The sequence below is a fragment of the Eumetopias jubatus genome, unplaced genomic scaffold (assembly GCF_037043125.1).
Source record: "Eumetopias jubatus isolate StellerSeaLion01/CBP00866 unplaced genomic scaffold, mEumJub1_p1.0 scaffold_13, whole genome shotgun sequence".
Taxonomy (NCBI): Eukaryota; Metazoa; Chordata; class Mammalia; order Carnivora; family Otariidae; genus Eumetopias; species Eumetopias jubatus.
The window spans coordinates 108,708,546-108,722,950 of record NW_028274819.1 but is presented as its reverse complement, the minus strand read 5'-3'; the positions used below and the strand labels follow the sequence as shown (position 1 = coordinate 108,722,950).

Sequence of the window (14,405 nt, the reverse complement as noted above, 5' to 3'; positions counted from 1 at the left end):
GTGTGAGGCAGACACAGACATTCAATTGTTCCAGCATCATCTGTTTATAAATTTCCTTTCCACACTGAATTGCATTGGTGTCTTTGTCAAAACTCAACTGACCTTGAGGTGCCTGGGTGGCTCAGTCAGTTAAGTGTCTGCCTTCAGCTTGGGTCATGATCCCAGGGCCCTGGGATTGAGTCCCGCATCAGGCTCCCTGCTTAGCTGGGAGTCTGCTTCCCCCTCTGCCTGCTGCGCCCACTGCTTGTGCTCTCTCTCTTCTGTCAAATTAAAAAAAAAAAAAAATCAACTGACCTTATATATATGGATATATTCTGCCCCACTGGTCTATCTATCTATACACCAACACTACATTCTTTTCTCTTTTTTTTTTTCAAGTAGGCTCCACATCCAGCATGGAGCCCAACATGGAGCCTGAACTCACAACCCTGAGATCAAGACCTGAGCTAAGATCAAGAGTCAGACATTTAACCGACTGAGCCACCTGAGCATCCCATACACTTTTTTGATTATGTAGCTTTAGTAAATTTTAAAAACCAGGTAGAATAAACCCTCCAACACTGTTCTTCTGCTTCAAGACTTTTTTGATTATACTAGATCCTTCACATTTCCCTATAAATTTTAGAATCTGCTCAGCAATTTCTATAAAAAAGTCTTAAGATTTCTAATTGGAATTACACTGAAACAGTAGATCAACTTGGGACAACTGATATCTTAACAATATTAAGTTTCCTCTCCCTGATCTCGGCACCTCTACCTCTTCATTCATTTTCGTCTCCTTTAATTTCTCTCAACAGTGTTTCATGATTTTCAATGTATTATGTGTTGCATACCTTTTGTTAAATTTATTCCTAAGGATTTAAATCTTCTGAGTCTAAGTTTTCTGCTTGATATACCCTAGCTAATTTACCTCCTATAGAGTTGGGTTTTATATTCAGAGGGAATGTGCTAAGCCTAAAAGATCTCAGCAAATTATTAAAAAGCATAATTTTATATTTAAGTTGTTGATTCCTCTTTAGTAGGAGCCAGGTAAGTTTTTTCTACACATCTAAAAAAGAGAAAGTTCAACCATATAATTAAAATGGATTTGATCCTAAAGTGAAAAAGTATAATGTATTTCAGTTCTCAATTTTCATTTTGTCATTGTTATACTATTTCTTCAGTCTGTTGTTAGAATCAGAATTCCCAAAAGGCAACAAAAGCAAAAATAAACAAGTGGGACTACATCAAGCTGAAAACCTTTTGTACAGTGAAGGAAATCATCAATAAAATGAAATGGCCACTTACAGAATGAGAAAAAATATTTTATATTACATATCTGGTAAGGGGTTAATACCTAAAACATATAAAGAACTCCTACAACTCAACAGCAAAAAACAAACCATTTAAAAAACGGGCAGAGGATCTGAATAGACATTTTTCCAAAGAAGACATACAGATGGTCAACAGGTACATGAAAATGTGTTCCATGTCACTAGTCATCAGGGGAATAGAAATCAAAACCACAATGAGGTATCACCTCATACCTGCTGCAATGGCTATGATCAAAAAGATAAAAAAATCACAAGTGCTGGCAAGGGTGTAGAGAAAAGGAAACCCCTGGGCACTGCTGGTGTTAATGTCGTTTGTCCAGCCGCTATGGAAAAGAGTATGGAAGTTCCTCAAAAATTAAAAACAGAACTACCCTGTGATCCAGCAGTTCCACTACTGGATCTCTATCCAAAGGAAATAAAAACACTAACTTGAAAAGATATCTGCATGTCATGGTGACCATAGCATCATTTACAACAGCCAAGACATGGAAACAACCTAAGTGTCCATCAATGGATGAATGAAGAAAGACACTGTGGTATGTATATTTTATTTTTTTTATTTTTTATTTTTTATTTTTTAAAAGATTTTATTTATTTATTTATTTATTTATTTGAGAGAGAGAGAATGAGAGATAGAGAGCACGAGAGGGAGGAGGGTCAGAGGGAGAAGCAGACTCTCCGCTGAGCAGGGAGCCCGATGTGGGACTCGATCCCAGGACTCCAGGATCATGACCTGAGCTGAAGGCAGTCGCTTAACCAACTGAGCCACCCAGGTACCCCTGTGGTATGTATATTTTAAAAAGCATTTTATTTCATTTTCTAAAAACTAATTTTTGAATATTGACCTAGTAGGCTATAACCTTGCTATATTCATTTTTTAGTTCTAGCACTGGTTTAGTAGATTTCCTAGGATTTTCTACATCCACAATCATAAAGAGTTTTACTTCTTCCTTTCAAATCCATATGATTTTTATTTCTTTTTCTTGATTTGTTATACTATGTAAAACATCCACTGTACCATTAAGGAGAGGTGGTGAGAGCAGACATCCCTGCCCTGTTGAGTATCTTCGGAAAAGGCATTCACTATTTCACCATTAAATACGATGTCAGTTATGGGTTTCTCACAGATGCCCTTTATCAGACTGAAGAAGTTTCCTTCTTGTCCTAGTTTGCCAAGTTTTTGTCATGAATGGATGCTGAATTCTGTCAAATACATTTTTTGTATCAATCAAGATGATTTTTTTTTTGCCTTTGTTCTTTTTATGTCATGAATTACACGGTTTGGTTTCAAAATGTTAAGTCAATCTTGCAGTCCTGCAATAAAATCTACTTGGTCATGATGTACTTTCTTTTTTATGTATCGTACAACTGGATTTTCTCCTATTTTGCTAGGGATGTTTTTTCACCTCTGTTATGAGAGATATTGGTCTGTAATTTTCTCTTACTGTAATGTCTTTGACATGTTTGCTGGTCTCATAAAACACGTAAGGAGAGTGGCTCTTTTAAAAGAGCTTGCACCAAAGGCAATTTTTTAGAAGTAAAAAGCAAACAAACATTGCCTGGATTTATGATTGTTACCCTGATAGCAGAAAATGAGTAAAACTATGGTATTAAACAAAGTCAAGATATTTCAGAACAATGAGTATCTTGAAACTCTTATTAGCAAATAAAATTCCCTTTTGAGGACCAAGTAGTTCTCTATCACAGTTCTTTTAAGTCAATTATTTTACTTGCCTAGAATTAAATCTTAGACAAAGGCCAAGCAGTACTTAACAGCTTTTGGCACCAATCTCAGATTTTTAGGAATAGGTAATCCATAGGTTAAGATTAATGAATTCTTTAAACATTACTGAACATCTTTTTTTCCTCCTTACTCAAATTTATGATCTAGTTGAAAAAATATCAAATAAAAAGATAAAAACATTTTTTAGATTTAAATAATAGTTCGATAGAAGAGACATCTCAAGGTAGCAGAAGACAATACAATCTCTAGGAGTTTAAGGGAGAAATTATTTCAGGCTAATGTACCCACAAAAAGTTTTATATATTATAAAGGACATAAGAGCTGAGCTCTATGTTAAAAACAAAGGAAAAGGAAATTTATTGCACTGAGGGCTGGCGCAAGAGTAAAGGCCAGAGGGCACCGCATAAATCTGGAGGAGAGGGAGCAATCTAGTCCAGCAGGAACGACACAGTTAAGGACACAGATCCTGAGGCCAGACTGCCTGGCTTCTCATCTTGGCTCTGCCACTTAATGGTTTTGTGACTTTGTACAAGTTACATAACCTCTTTATGCTCCAATTTCCTTTAAAAGTGGGGACAAAACCACGCAACAAACTTTCCACTGTGACTTGCAGGAGTTAAGTGAGCTAATTGTGTAAAACTTTGAGAACAAGGCCCAGCAGAAAGAAAATGCTCCAAAAGTAATTTAAAAGGAGAGTCAAATAAACTTATAAATAAACGCCTGCCAAGCCAGTCGAATAACCTCAAGGAGGGAAGCACGTGGGTTTGTCTAGAGACACAGTACGCCGCTAAACACATATGAAGGGTTTCGTTTCAAAACAACAGTGTTGTCTTCCACTTTCCTTAAAACACTTGCCGACTCGTTCCAGCTGCCCATTCGCCACTTGTAATGCAGACAAGATTTACTCCACTGTCAAGCGGCTCTGTGCCGGCACGAACGCGACAGTGCAAGCAGTGACACACGACAGCTGGTGCTCAGCCTTAGCCTGGGCACCACAGCCCGTGGTGGGGACTGCAGAGAGCCTGAGAACACAGGCCTCACCTACAGAAGGCCGCACACCGTCTCCAATGCCAGGGCCCAGGCCTCCACGGGCCCAGTGCTGTCACACCGCCCAATTTTCAAAAGAGACTGAAGACTCAGATGTTTTAGGTGAAAGCTCCCGATTTTTACATGTAGGCAATTTATAAAAATGCTGTCACAGGGACCACCACTGCCCCCGCCTGACTGCTGGATTTGGCTCAGGTGCCGCCATTTCCGATTTAAGGGACGGCGGCTACAACAGTGAGTCTGAACTAGACCGAAATAAGAGTTTGGAATTAGCCCCACAACTGGCTCCCTGCTCGGCAGAGAGCCTGCTTCTCCCTCTCCCTCTGCCTGCCACTCTGCCTACTTCTGCTCTCTATCGCTGTTAAATAAATGAATAAAAATCTTTAAAAAAGAAAAAAAGGAGTCTGGAATTAACCATACAGGGCAGAGTTTATCAACCTTTTTTTTAATTTTTTTAAAGTAAACTTCACCTCTGATGTGGGGCTCGAACTCACAACCTCAAGATCAAGAGTCACACGTTCCACTGACTGAGCCAACCAGGCGTCCCCACACAATATTCTTTGAACAAGAAAATAATGTGATCGGGGGCAACTGGGTGGCTCGGCCAGTGAAGCGTCTGTCTGCCTCTTAAGTTTAAGTGTACTCTTAAGTTTAAATGTACCGATAGTAAAAATGCTCTATTTTTAATAGAAATTAAAAAATAGAATTATAAAATATTCTCAATTCTAGAAATACCTGAAACCACTGGACTGCCTCACCATTTTCATTTACTGTAAGTGAAAATATTTGAGAGGCCATGGAAAAAAGTCAGGTAACTTTAAGCCTCACTGCACAGAATCAGACCATGTGTTTTTATGGCTCACGTTCAGGGCACGTTACCGAATCATTCACATGTTCATTTCCTTGATTTCTTAAGTGCATCAGTTAAAATCCCCAGGCAGGACACTGTTAGTCAGCACAGGACTCAGCAGGGTGTTCCGTAGACTGCAGGTAAGTTTCAGCAGTTCCACGTTCGATGTTTCTCCTCTAAAGGCTAAAGCTATGCTCTTGCCGAAGGTGCGAAACCCATTTCTCTGAGATTAGATTCCAACAAACAAACTCCAATTGAGGGCCATTCTATAAAACAACTGGCCCCCTTAAAAAGGCCATCCAGAAAGACAAAGAGAAGCTGAGGAATTGTTTCCAGGTAAAGACAACTGAAGAGAACTGACAACTAATCAGCGTCACAGACGGAGTCCTGGGTCGGAGGGGAGTGTACTACAAACCACTAACGAAGATTCTCTGCTTGACCAAACTTTAGTCTGACTCCCCTGAGCCCCACGCGCCCCACCCTGGGGCATGTCCGTCAAGAGCCCCACTTCAGCAAGAATCCCACGGAGTCGGTTTAGCCAGAACCCCCCACTACCCACACCTGATCCTCCTTGACAACCGACCAAACTCCTCCCTGCCCAGCTGCCCCCCAGCTGACGTCTACCCGGCAGGAATCCCATGGTCCTTGGCAGAAGCCACCCCCCCAACCGCGCCCCATCGCTATGCCTCCACTGGGATTCTTCCAGCCCCCGGCACGGCCCCACGCCCAGCTCCTCGGCTGTCTACCCCGACTTTTCCTGTTGTATTTGGGATCCAGCCCAGTTCTATACTGATGTCCCTATTCTCCTACTGCGACAGTCCCTGAGTAAAATCTGGGTTCACGCCCATACTGCTGGCAGTCTTCAGCAGCACTATACTATTGAGGTACAAATAGCAAAACCTGAAGATGGGTTGTCTAAGGATATTTTATCAATGCTGATGTTTCTGAATTTGAGTTGCACCACAGTTCTGTGGTGCAGGGGTTGGCAAACTTTTTCTGTAACAGGGCCAAATAGTAAACATTTTAGGCAAAAAAGGCCAAAGTTTCTGTCACATATTCTCTGATGTTTTTGTTTTTTACAACTCTCTAAAAATGTAAAAACCAAAACAACAATCATAATCATAGCAATCATAAACACATTTTTAAAAATACAAATAAAAATGTAAAAACCATTCTTGGCTCAAGAGCTGCACAAAGCAGGCTAAGGGCTGAATTTGGCTAGTAAGCCATAGTTTGCCAACCCCTGATATACGAATATCCTTGCTCTCAGGAAATATACAATGAAGGACATAAGAGTAAAGGATCACGATGTCTGCAACTGACTCTCAAATGATTCATAAATAATAATAATAATGATAACATATGAGAACAATAAAATACATGGTCAAATGTTCACAACTGATAAATCTAGGTGAAGGGAGTTCATTATACCATGCTTGCAACTCTCCATTGAACTTGAATTTCATCAAAATAAAAGGCTACTATTTACCACCAAAAGGGCACAGACGTCCATGGGGGTTGAAACCTGGACACCTCAATGTGCAGACATGGGACACAATTCTGGTGGCTCAAGCAGGAGAGAATGAGAACTCTCACAAAGCAAGAGGTATTCTGTCACCAAGGTCATTTCGATACGTACCCATGTGTCCAGAGGTATCTAGATTCTCCGGTCATCACCAGCAAACTCCGACGAGGCAACATGACTGGCACTGTGACACCATCTGGGTGCTTAAAGTCCATGACAATCTTAAAGGAAAGACAAAAGCATAAAGATGAATCCAAAATGCAATGTATTCCAAGGACAAGAATGATTAATTGATTCTGGCTATCTTCCTAGGTTAACAGAGATTAAAACATGATAATGCTTATAGAAGAGCATAGCACAGGGGTCCTCAAACTTCAGAGCACATAAAAATCAACTGAATGGGGCGCCTGAGTGGCTCAGTCGGTTAAGCGTCCGACTCTTGATTTTGGCTCAGGTCATGTTCTCAGGGTCCTGGGACCGAGGCCCATGATGGGCTCTGCGCTCGGCATGCAGTCTTCTTGAGATTCTCTCTCCCTCTGCCCCTCCTCCTGTACTCTCTCTCTCTAAAATAATAAGCAGGGCACCTGGGTGGCTCAGTTGATTAAGCGACTGCCTTCGGCTCGGGTCATGATCCCAGAGTCCCAGGATCGAATCCCGCATGGGGCTCCCTGCTCAGCGGGAGTCTGCTTCTCCCTTTGACCCTCCCCCCTCTCAGGCTCTCTCTCTCTCTCTCATTCCCTCTCTCAAATAAATAAATAAATAAATAAATAAAATCTTTAAAATAAAAATAAAAAATAATAAACAAAATAAATCCTTAAAAAAAAAAACAACTGAATGACTAAAAAACATACTTCATCCATAGGTTCAAACTCAGCAGGTCTAGGATGAGGCTCAAGAGTCTGCATTTGTAACAATCGCCCCAGGAAATTATGATGCAGGTGGTTTGAGGACCATACATACAATGCACAACACTAGGGCAGTGGTCAAATGCTAGGACTTGGAGCTGAAACACTCATATCCTGAGTCTTCCATTTGCTAGCCACCTGACCCAGGACAAGCCACTTAACCCCTCTGTGCCTCAGCATCCTCAGCCCCTTACCCCTCTGGTAACCAACCAGAGGCTGGTTACCTGAATTAAATATACAATGGTTATAAATCACAGTATCTGACACACAATACAAAAAACAGCAGCTATAATTACTCATAGGATATTAAAAATTAATGAATAACCCCCCCAACAACCATTAGATGCCTATTCTCATATAACCCATTTTGCCTTTAAAGTCACTCAACATTTTGGATATTAAAGGCTAATTTATAGGAGATAAAGAACACAGGAACATTTTCAGCAACTCTTCCTAAGTTGTGCTCAAATACTATTATGGATAACAACCTATAAAGATACAACACCCAAGAAACTGTTTTTGTCCTCAGGAACCTAAACACCAAAGAGTTCAGTCTAAATGTAGCAGCAGCTGACAAATGTGAATTCAAAAGGCATGCCACAGGGCTAAAAAACATTTTAAAGTGAACAAATCAATCCACTTGAAAAATAAATACAACAACCAAGTATCAGTGGGATGAGCAGACTTTAGTATCTTTGTTTTTTGGGTTTTTTTTTAAGATTTTATTTTTTGACAGAGAGACACAGCGAGAGAGGAAACACAAGCAGGGGGAGTGGGAGAGGGAGAAGCAGGCTTCCCACTGAGCAGGGAGCCCGATGCGGGGCTCGATCCCAGGACCCTGGGACCATGACCTGAGCTGAAGGCAGATGCTTAACGACTGAGCTACCCAGGCGCCCCTTTAGTATCTTTGTTAAAGGTTAACTGTTAGCATGGTATCTGGCATAGTAACTGTTAGCTACTATCAGCAATATCATTGGTCCAAATTAGGTAACAGACATGAGAATTCTTCGTGAACCACAAAGAATTATACAGATCTAAGCTGTTTTCTTCCCTTGGAAGTATGGAAAATAAAGTAAGATAACATAACAATTATCTTTTCCAAATGATCACATATAATTTCAAATAACCAGGTTCTAAAAACATTCTATTGATAAACACTGCAGATAAATTCCGAAGTTGTGGGGGTAAAGTGCATGGATACCCACAACGTCCCAAAATGTATAAGTAAAATATACAAGTAAAATATACCAAAAGATGATGGACAGATAGATATTTGATAAAGCAAATATATTAAAATGTTAACTACAGAATCTAGGTGGTGGGTATGTAGGTATTGGCTGTACAATTCTTTCAACTTTTTTTCTTAATATTTTATTTATTTATTTGACAGAGAGAAAGAGTGTGCACAAGCAGGGAGCGGCTGGCAGGAGAGAGAGAAGCAGGCTCCCCGCTGAGCAGGGAGCCTGGTGTGGGACTTGATCCCAGGACCCCCAACTTAACCAACTGAGCCACCCAGGCACCCCCTTTTTCATCTTTTCTATATGAAAATTTTCATACTGAAAAGTTGGAGAGAGGGGAGAAAAACCCACTATGACCCAGTTTTAAACCAATACATACAGGTTTCAATTTTCTGAAGAAACACTAAGGTCTACATAGGAAATAATGAGCTTTGTGAGAGTTCTCATTCTCTCCTGCTTGAGCCACCAGAATTGTGTCCCATGTCTGCACATTTCCTCCCATCAACAGAGAGTAATGATTTTTAAATAGGGAAATCTCAGTTTAAACAAATGATTAGAACTAACAAGACAAGATGAACGTGACACTAATTAATTTGGAAATACTTGTCCTGAATACAGAAGCCAAGTTTCAAGGAAGAAAAATATACTACCAACTAAGCCAAATATTATGGGACTTAGGTTAGAAAATATCTACAATACTTATTATTACCCTTGATGGCCATTACTCGTTTGCTAGAGACGCTCACAGAACTCAGGAAAACAGTTTACTCACTGTTGACCAGTTTATTATAAAATTATATGATAGAGGATACAGACGAACATCCAGATGGAAGAGATGCATAGGGCAGGGATGTGAGAAGGGGCCCGGAGCGTCCCTGACCTCCGTGGGTACGTCCCTCTCCTAGGACTGCCACGTGTTCGTTCATCAACCTGGATGGTCTCTGAACCCCATACTACTGGGATTCTTATGGAGGCCTCATCACATAGGCATGATCAATCATTAACTCCATTTCCAGTCCCACTCCCGTCTGGAGACTAGGGACAGGGCTGAAAGTTCCAAGCTTCTAACCATGGCTTGGGCTTTCTGGTGAGCAGCGCTCATCCAGGAGCCCACCAAGAGTCATCTCGTTAGAACAAAAGACACTGCCATCCCCCAGGATATTCCCAGGGATTCAGGTACTCTGTGTCAGGAGCCCAGGTGAGTGACCAAACATTAGAACAAAAAATGTTCCTACCACTCCTGTTGCTTAGGAAATTTACAAGTGTTTCAGGAGTTCTGTGCCAGGAACTGGGGACAAAGACCAATATATATGTTTTCTATTATCTCACGGGTATCTAATGTGAGAGTACAGTTTTTTTAGTTTAAGAAAGTAATTTTTACTTACAAAATTAAATTACATTTTCAATGAAAACTAAATTTTTCTTAAAACAGTCCATCATAAAATATTGTCCCTATCATTATATTTATTTTTTAAAGGTTTTTATTTATTTGTCAGACAGAGAGAGAGAGAGAGGGCACAAACAGGGGGAGCAGCAGAGACAGAGGGAGAAGTAGGCTTCCTGCTGAGCAGGGAGCCGGATGCAGAGCTCAATCCCAGGACCCTGAGATCATGACCTGAGCCGAAGGCAGATGCTTAATGACTAAGCCACCCAGGCATCCCTCACTATCATCATATTTAAAGTATCTTTATCTCAACTAAACAACGCTTAAGATAAAAAAAAAAGGGGGAGGGAGAGAAAAGAAGACTTTCTAAAAAATTCACAAAGGATTCACAATCAATAATGTCCCCTGCAACTCCTGAATCATTCTGCCATGTGACAGCTTTGTTCCACAGGACATTTTTCCAATTACTTTTTTTGGTTTTACCTATTTTCCTTATTTTCTGAGATGGCAGAGTCAATAAGGATCAAGGTCCCAGCAAGCTTGCGGGGCATGACTGAGGATAACATTCAGCTCAAAGCAAGCAAACAAAAAATCTTAGACTTTCTGATCTTACAAAACCTTGGCGCATCCAAAGTACAATTGAGTAAAAACCCCAGACACAGCCATCACTCTATCACTCAAGTGAAGGGAAGATTCATGACAGGAAAGTACATAAACAGATCTCCGAGTCAGCTAAACAGGAAGATGGAGAGTACGCTGTTACTGGCAGCACTCCGGATAAGAACACAAACTCAACGTGGATCCTTACTGGTCAGAAAGGGGCTGAGATGGTTAGCCTTCTGAAACCCGAAAGGGCGTATACACAGGAGACAACACGACGTGAGGCAGGACGTGTGATTCACAGAGAATGACGAATGCCGAAAGGGTGGCGGTCTCTGACTGAAGAAAGTACGTCACAGCCGAGAAGGGGGCAGAAGAGACAGCAGCCCACGTGTCTCCCACAGCCTGCCGAATATAAATCTTCTGTAGTCGTACTGATGTTGTCACTGGACCCAAACGTACTAAGAATTTGCTTTTTATTGGAAACAGCAAACGGGTGATTCCACAGGCTTCCTGACGGCCATGTCCACCATGTTTGGACGAGTGGGAAAGGAGAGGAGACCCACTCACGACCGCATGTGGACAAGACTGAAGCTACAAACTGTTGACAAAGAAACACGGGTATGTCAACAATGCCTGTTTACATCCTCTCCTTGGGTCACAAATACAGAACCCCAGCATATCACCAGATCATTAGTCCACCTGGGGGAGACGAGGAACTGAAGACATTTTTAGTAAAACAAATACAACTTTCTGTCTCTCTACAAAGAAATGACACCCCTAGAAGTCTACTTTGCCTAGCTGAGAAGTAGCTGGGAGAGAAGCCTGCTGAGAGGCCGTATTATTCCAGGGCAGACGACCGAACAGGAATTTTGTCTGGGACACGCTGGAGACCAGCAGCTGATGTCAACGACCTTTCAATCTCCTCCCGTATAAGCCTGCTCAGTTTCCATTCCTTGAGGCAAGTTAAAATCTGGAACCAACCTGTTTCCCCTCCTTGACTCCTATTAGCAAGATATGTTTCCAAACAACGACAAAAACAGGAGCCTTGAAATTTGCTAAATGTCTTGAAAACTGGAATCTCAAGAATACCAAGTCTTGTGAAACTCAAAGGAAAGGAACAATGGCAGGAACAAGGCCGAGCAAGGGCATCTCATTTGAAAATCACTGAAAGAAACCAAACTCCACTCCCTCCTTCTGCAGCCAGGAGCAATATTATAAAGGACAGGTCTCCGTAGTCTTGTCAGGAGGGGGAAACTCTTGCACATTTGAACATAAAGATGGTGCTCTAAGGCAGAGCAAAGTGGTCCCTCCACTGGGACACGCAGGAGCGAAATACCCCTACAGCCCAAATGCATGGCTTCTCACCGCCGCTCAGAGAGGATGCAAAAAGCAGAGCATCATCTGAAGTTTCTGGTGTGAAAACCTCCCCAGCTGGTCAGGTACCATGTAGGCATTTAGGATACATACTTGGGAACCTGTCTGCAGTACTATGTATGTGAAACAAGCAAAATGAGGCTAAAATTTTAAAAGAAAACACCACAAACAAATCTACTCTATAGCATATGTCAGCAAATCCCACCTTTGAATACAACTCTGCCTTCAGAGCTAGGCCTCAGCTGCTGAATGAATAGAAGCTGCCATCTCTACATCTCCACCCCCAAATACACAAGATTTTGAACTGTTTTATCTGACTGAGCTCAAGTTGAATGTAAAACAAAAGGAGGTGTTTTTTAGTTTAATGGTCGAAACACATTTGCAAAAGGCACAAAAGAGAGCAAAGGAGACCTTGCATAACAGAAAAATAAGCCTGAAAAAGAAAAAATGCTAAACTGGAGACACTTTAGCCACCACTGAATATCCCATATTATAAATGCTTAGCTTAAACGCCTATAATACAAGGACGCCTGCATGGCTCAGTCGTTAAGCATCTGCCTTTGGCTCAGGTCACGATTTCGGGGTCCTGGGATCGAGCCCCACATCAGGCTCTGCACTCAGCAGGGAGCCTGCTTCTCCCTCTGCCCCTCCCCCTGCTCATACTCTGTCTCTCTCTCAAATAAATAAAATCTTAAAAAAAAAAAGCCTATAATATAATCATGCTTATGTGTTTGCACTGAGACCACTTGCTATCAGCTTTCATTTATCACACTGTGGCTTCGTTCCTCTGTAGGGACTGTGAAGTGAAAATCCACGTCATCCAAAATCAGACTCCAAAAACAAGAGTCAATCACAAACCACTTCAGTAAAATTAAGTTTTATTTTATATATGACAAAGCTCCAAAGGTAATGAAACATTTTGGCTTTAAAAAAACATTTTTTGAGATTTTTATCCTTATTTACTTGCTAGATTCTGTCTAGCAGATTATACTCAACAAATATTTTTGAATGAATTAATGAATACATTCATCATAAACAATTTATGTGAAAAGAACAGGGTAATGTACCTTACATTTTTGGACAGAAGGCTTCCTAAATTCCATTTATTTATTTTCTGGGCTTTCCTCCTTAAGCAAAATAAATCAACAGATTCATATACACAGATAACCAAAATGAGACAGCTAAAGTCAATAGTTAAGAGTGTATCTCTGGTCCTAGATTACTCCCCATAAAGAAAAACCCATTTAGGATAGTACTTTCCATGGGTACCACAATGAGATACCACCTCATCACTCTTAAAATGGCTACTATCGGGGCGCCTGGGTGGCTCAGTTGGTTAAGCGACTGCCTTCGGCTCAGGTCATGATCCTGGAGTCCCGGGATCGAGTCCCGCATCGGGCTCCCTGCTCAGCGGGGAGTCTGCTTCTCCCTCTGACCCTCCCCCCTCTCATGTGCTCTCTCTCTCTCTCTCTCATTCTCTCTCAAATAAATAAAATCTTAAAAAAAAAAATGGCTACTATCAAAAGAAAGAAAGAGAGAGAGAGAGGGAGGGAGGGAGGGAGGGAGGGAGGGAGGGAGGGAGGGAGGGAATGGCACAAGTGTTGAAAATGTGGAGAAAGGAGAACCCTCGGGCACTGCTGGTGGGAACGCAAGCTGGTGCAGCCGCTATGGAAAACAGTATGGAGGGTCCTCAAAAGAAACTAAAAAACAGAACTACCCTATGATCCAGCAATCCCACTTCTGGGTATTTACCCAAAGGAAATGAAAGCACTAACTCAAAAAGATACCTGCACCCCCATGTTCGCTGCAGCATTATCTACAATGGCCAAGACATGGAAATGACCTAAGCGTCCACTGACAGATGAACGGACAAAGAAGTCATGGTGTTTATACAGAACAGAGTATTATTCAGCCATTAAAAAGAAGGAAATCCTGCCATTTGCAACAACATGGATGGACGTGGAGGGCATTACGCTAAGTGAAATCAGACAGGGACAGACATGCCATACGATCTCACTTATATGTGGAATCTAAAAATAGAAAACACCAAACTCCTAGATACAGAGAACAGGCTGGTTGCCAAAGGCAGGGAGTGCACAGTAGGTGAAATGGGTGAGCAACCCTCCAGTTATAAAACAAATACATCCTGGGGATGCTAAAATACAGCATGATAACTGTAGTTACTAACAGTGTAGTGTATATTTGAAAGTTGCTGAGAGATCTTAAAAGCTCTCATCATAAGGGGAAAAAAAGTTGTAATCATGCGTAAGGACAGATGTTAACTAGACTCACTGTGGTGACCATTTTGCAATACAGACATGTATCGAATCATTATGTTATACACCTGAAACTAATACAATGTTGTATGTCAATTATATCTCAATTACAAAACAAAACAAAAACAAAAACAAAACTAGGAGAT

At 41.3% G+C, this 14,405-nt stretch overlaps 1 protein-coding gene across 6 annotated transcripts in view; it reads right to left on the bottom strand.

Moving 5' to 3' along the window:
• ALKBH8 (alkB homolog 8, tRNA methyltransferase) overlaps nt 1-14,405 on the bottom strand; it is a 50,816-nt gene that overhangs the window by 12,893 nt on the left and 23,518 nt on the right. For all 6 annotated transcript variants that reach the window (XM_028106029.2, XM_028106030.2, XM_028106031.2 and 3 more), the window contains one exon: nt 6,594-6,700. In XM_028106029.2, coding sequence (XP_027961830.1) covers nt 6,594-6,700 — 107 coding nt within the window. The remainder of the gene's footprint in view (nt 1-6,593; nt 6,701-14,405) is intronic.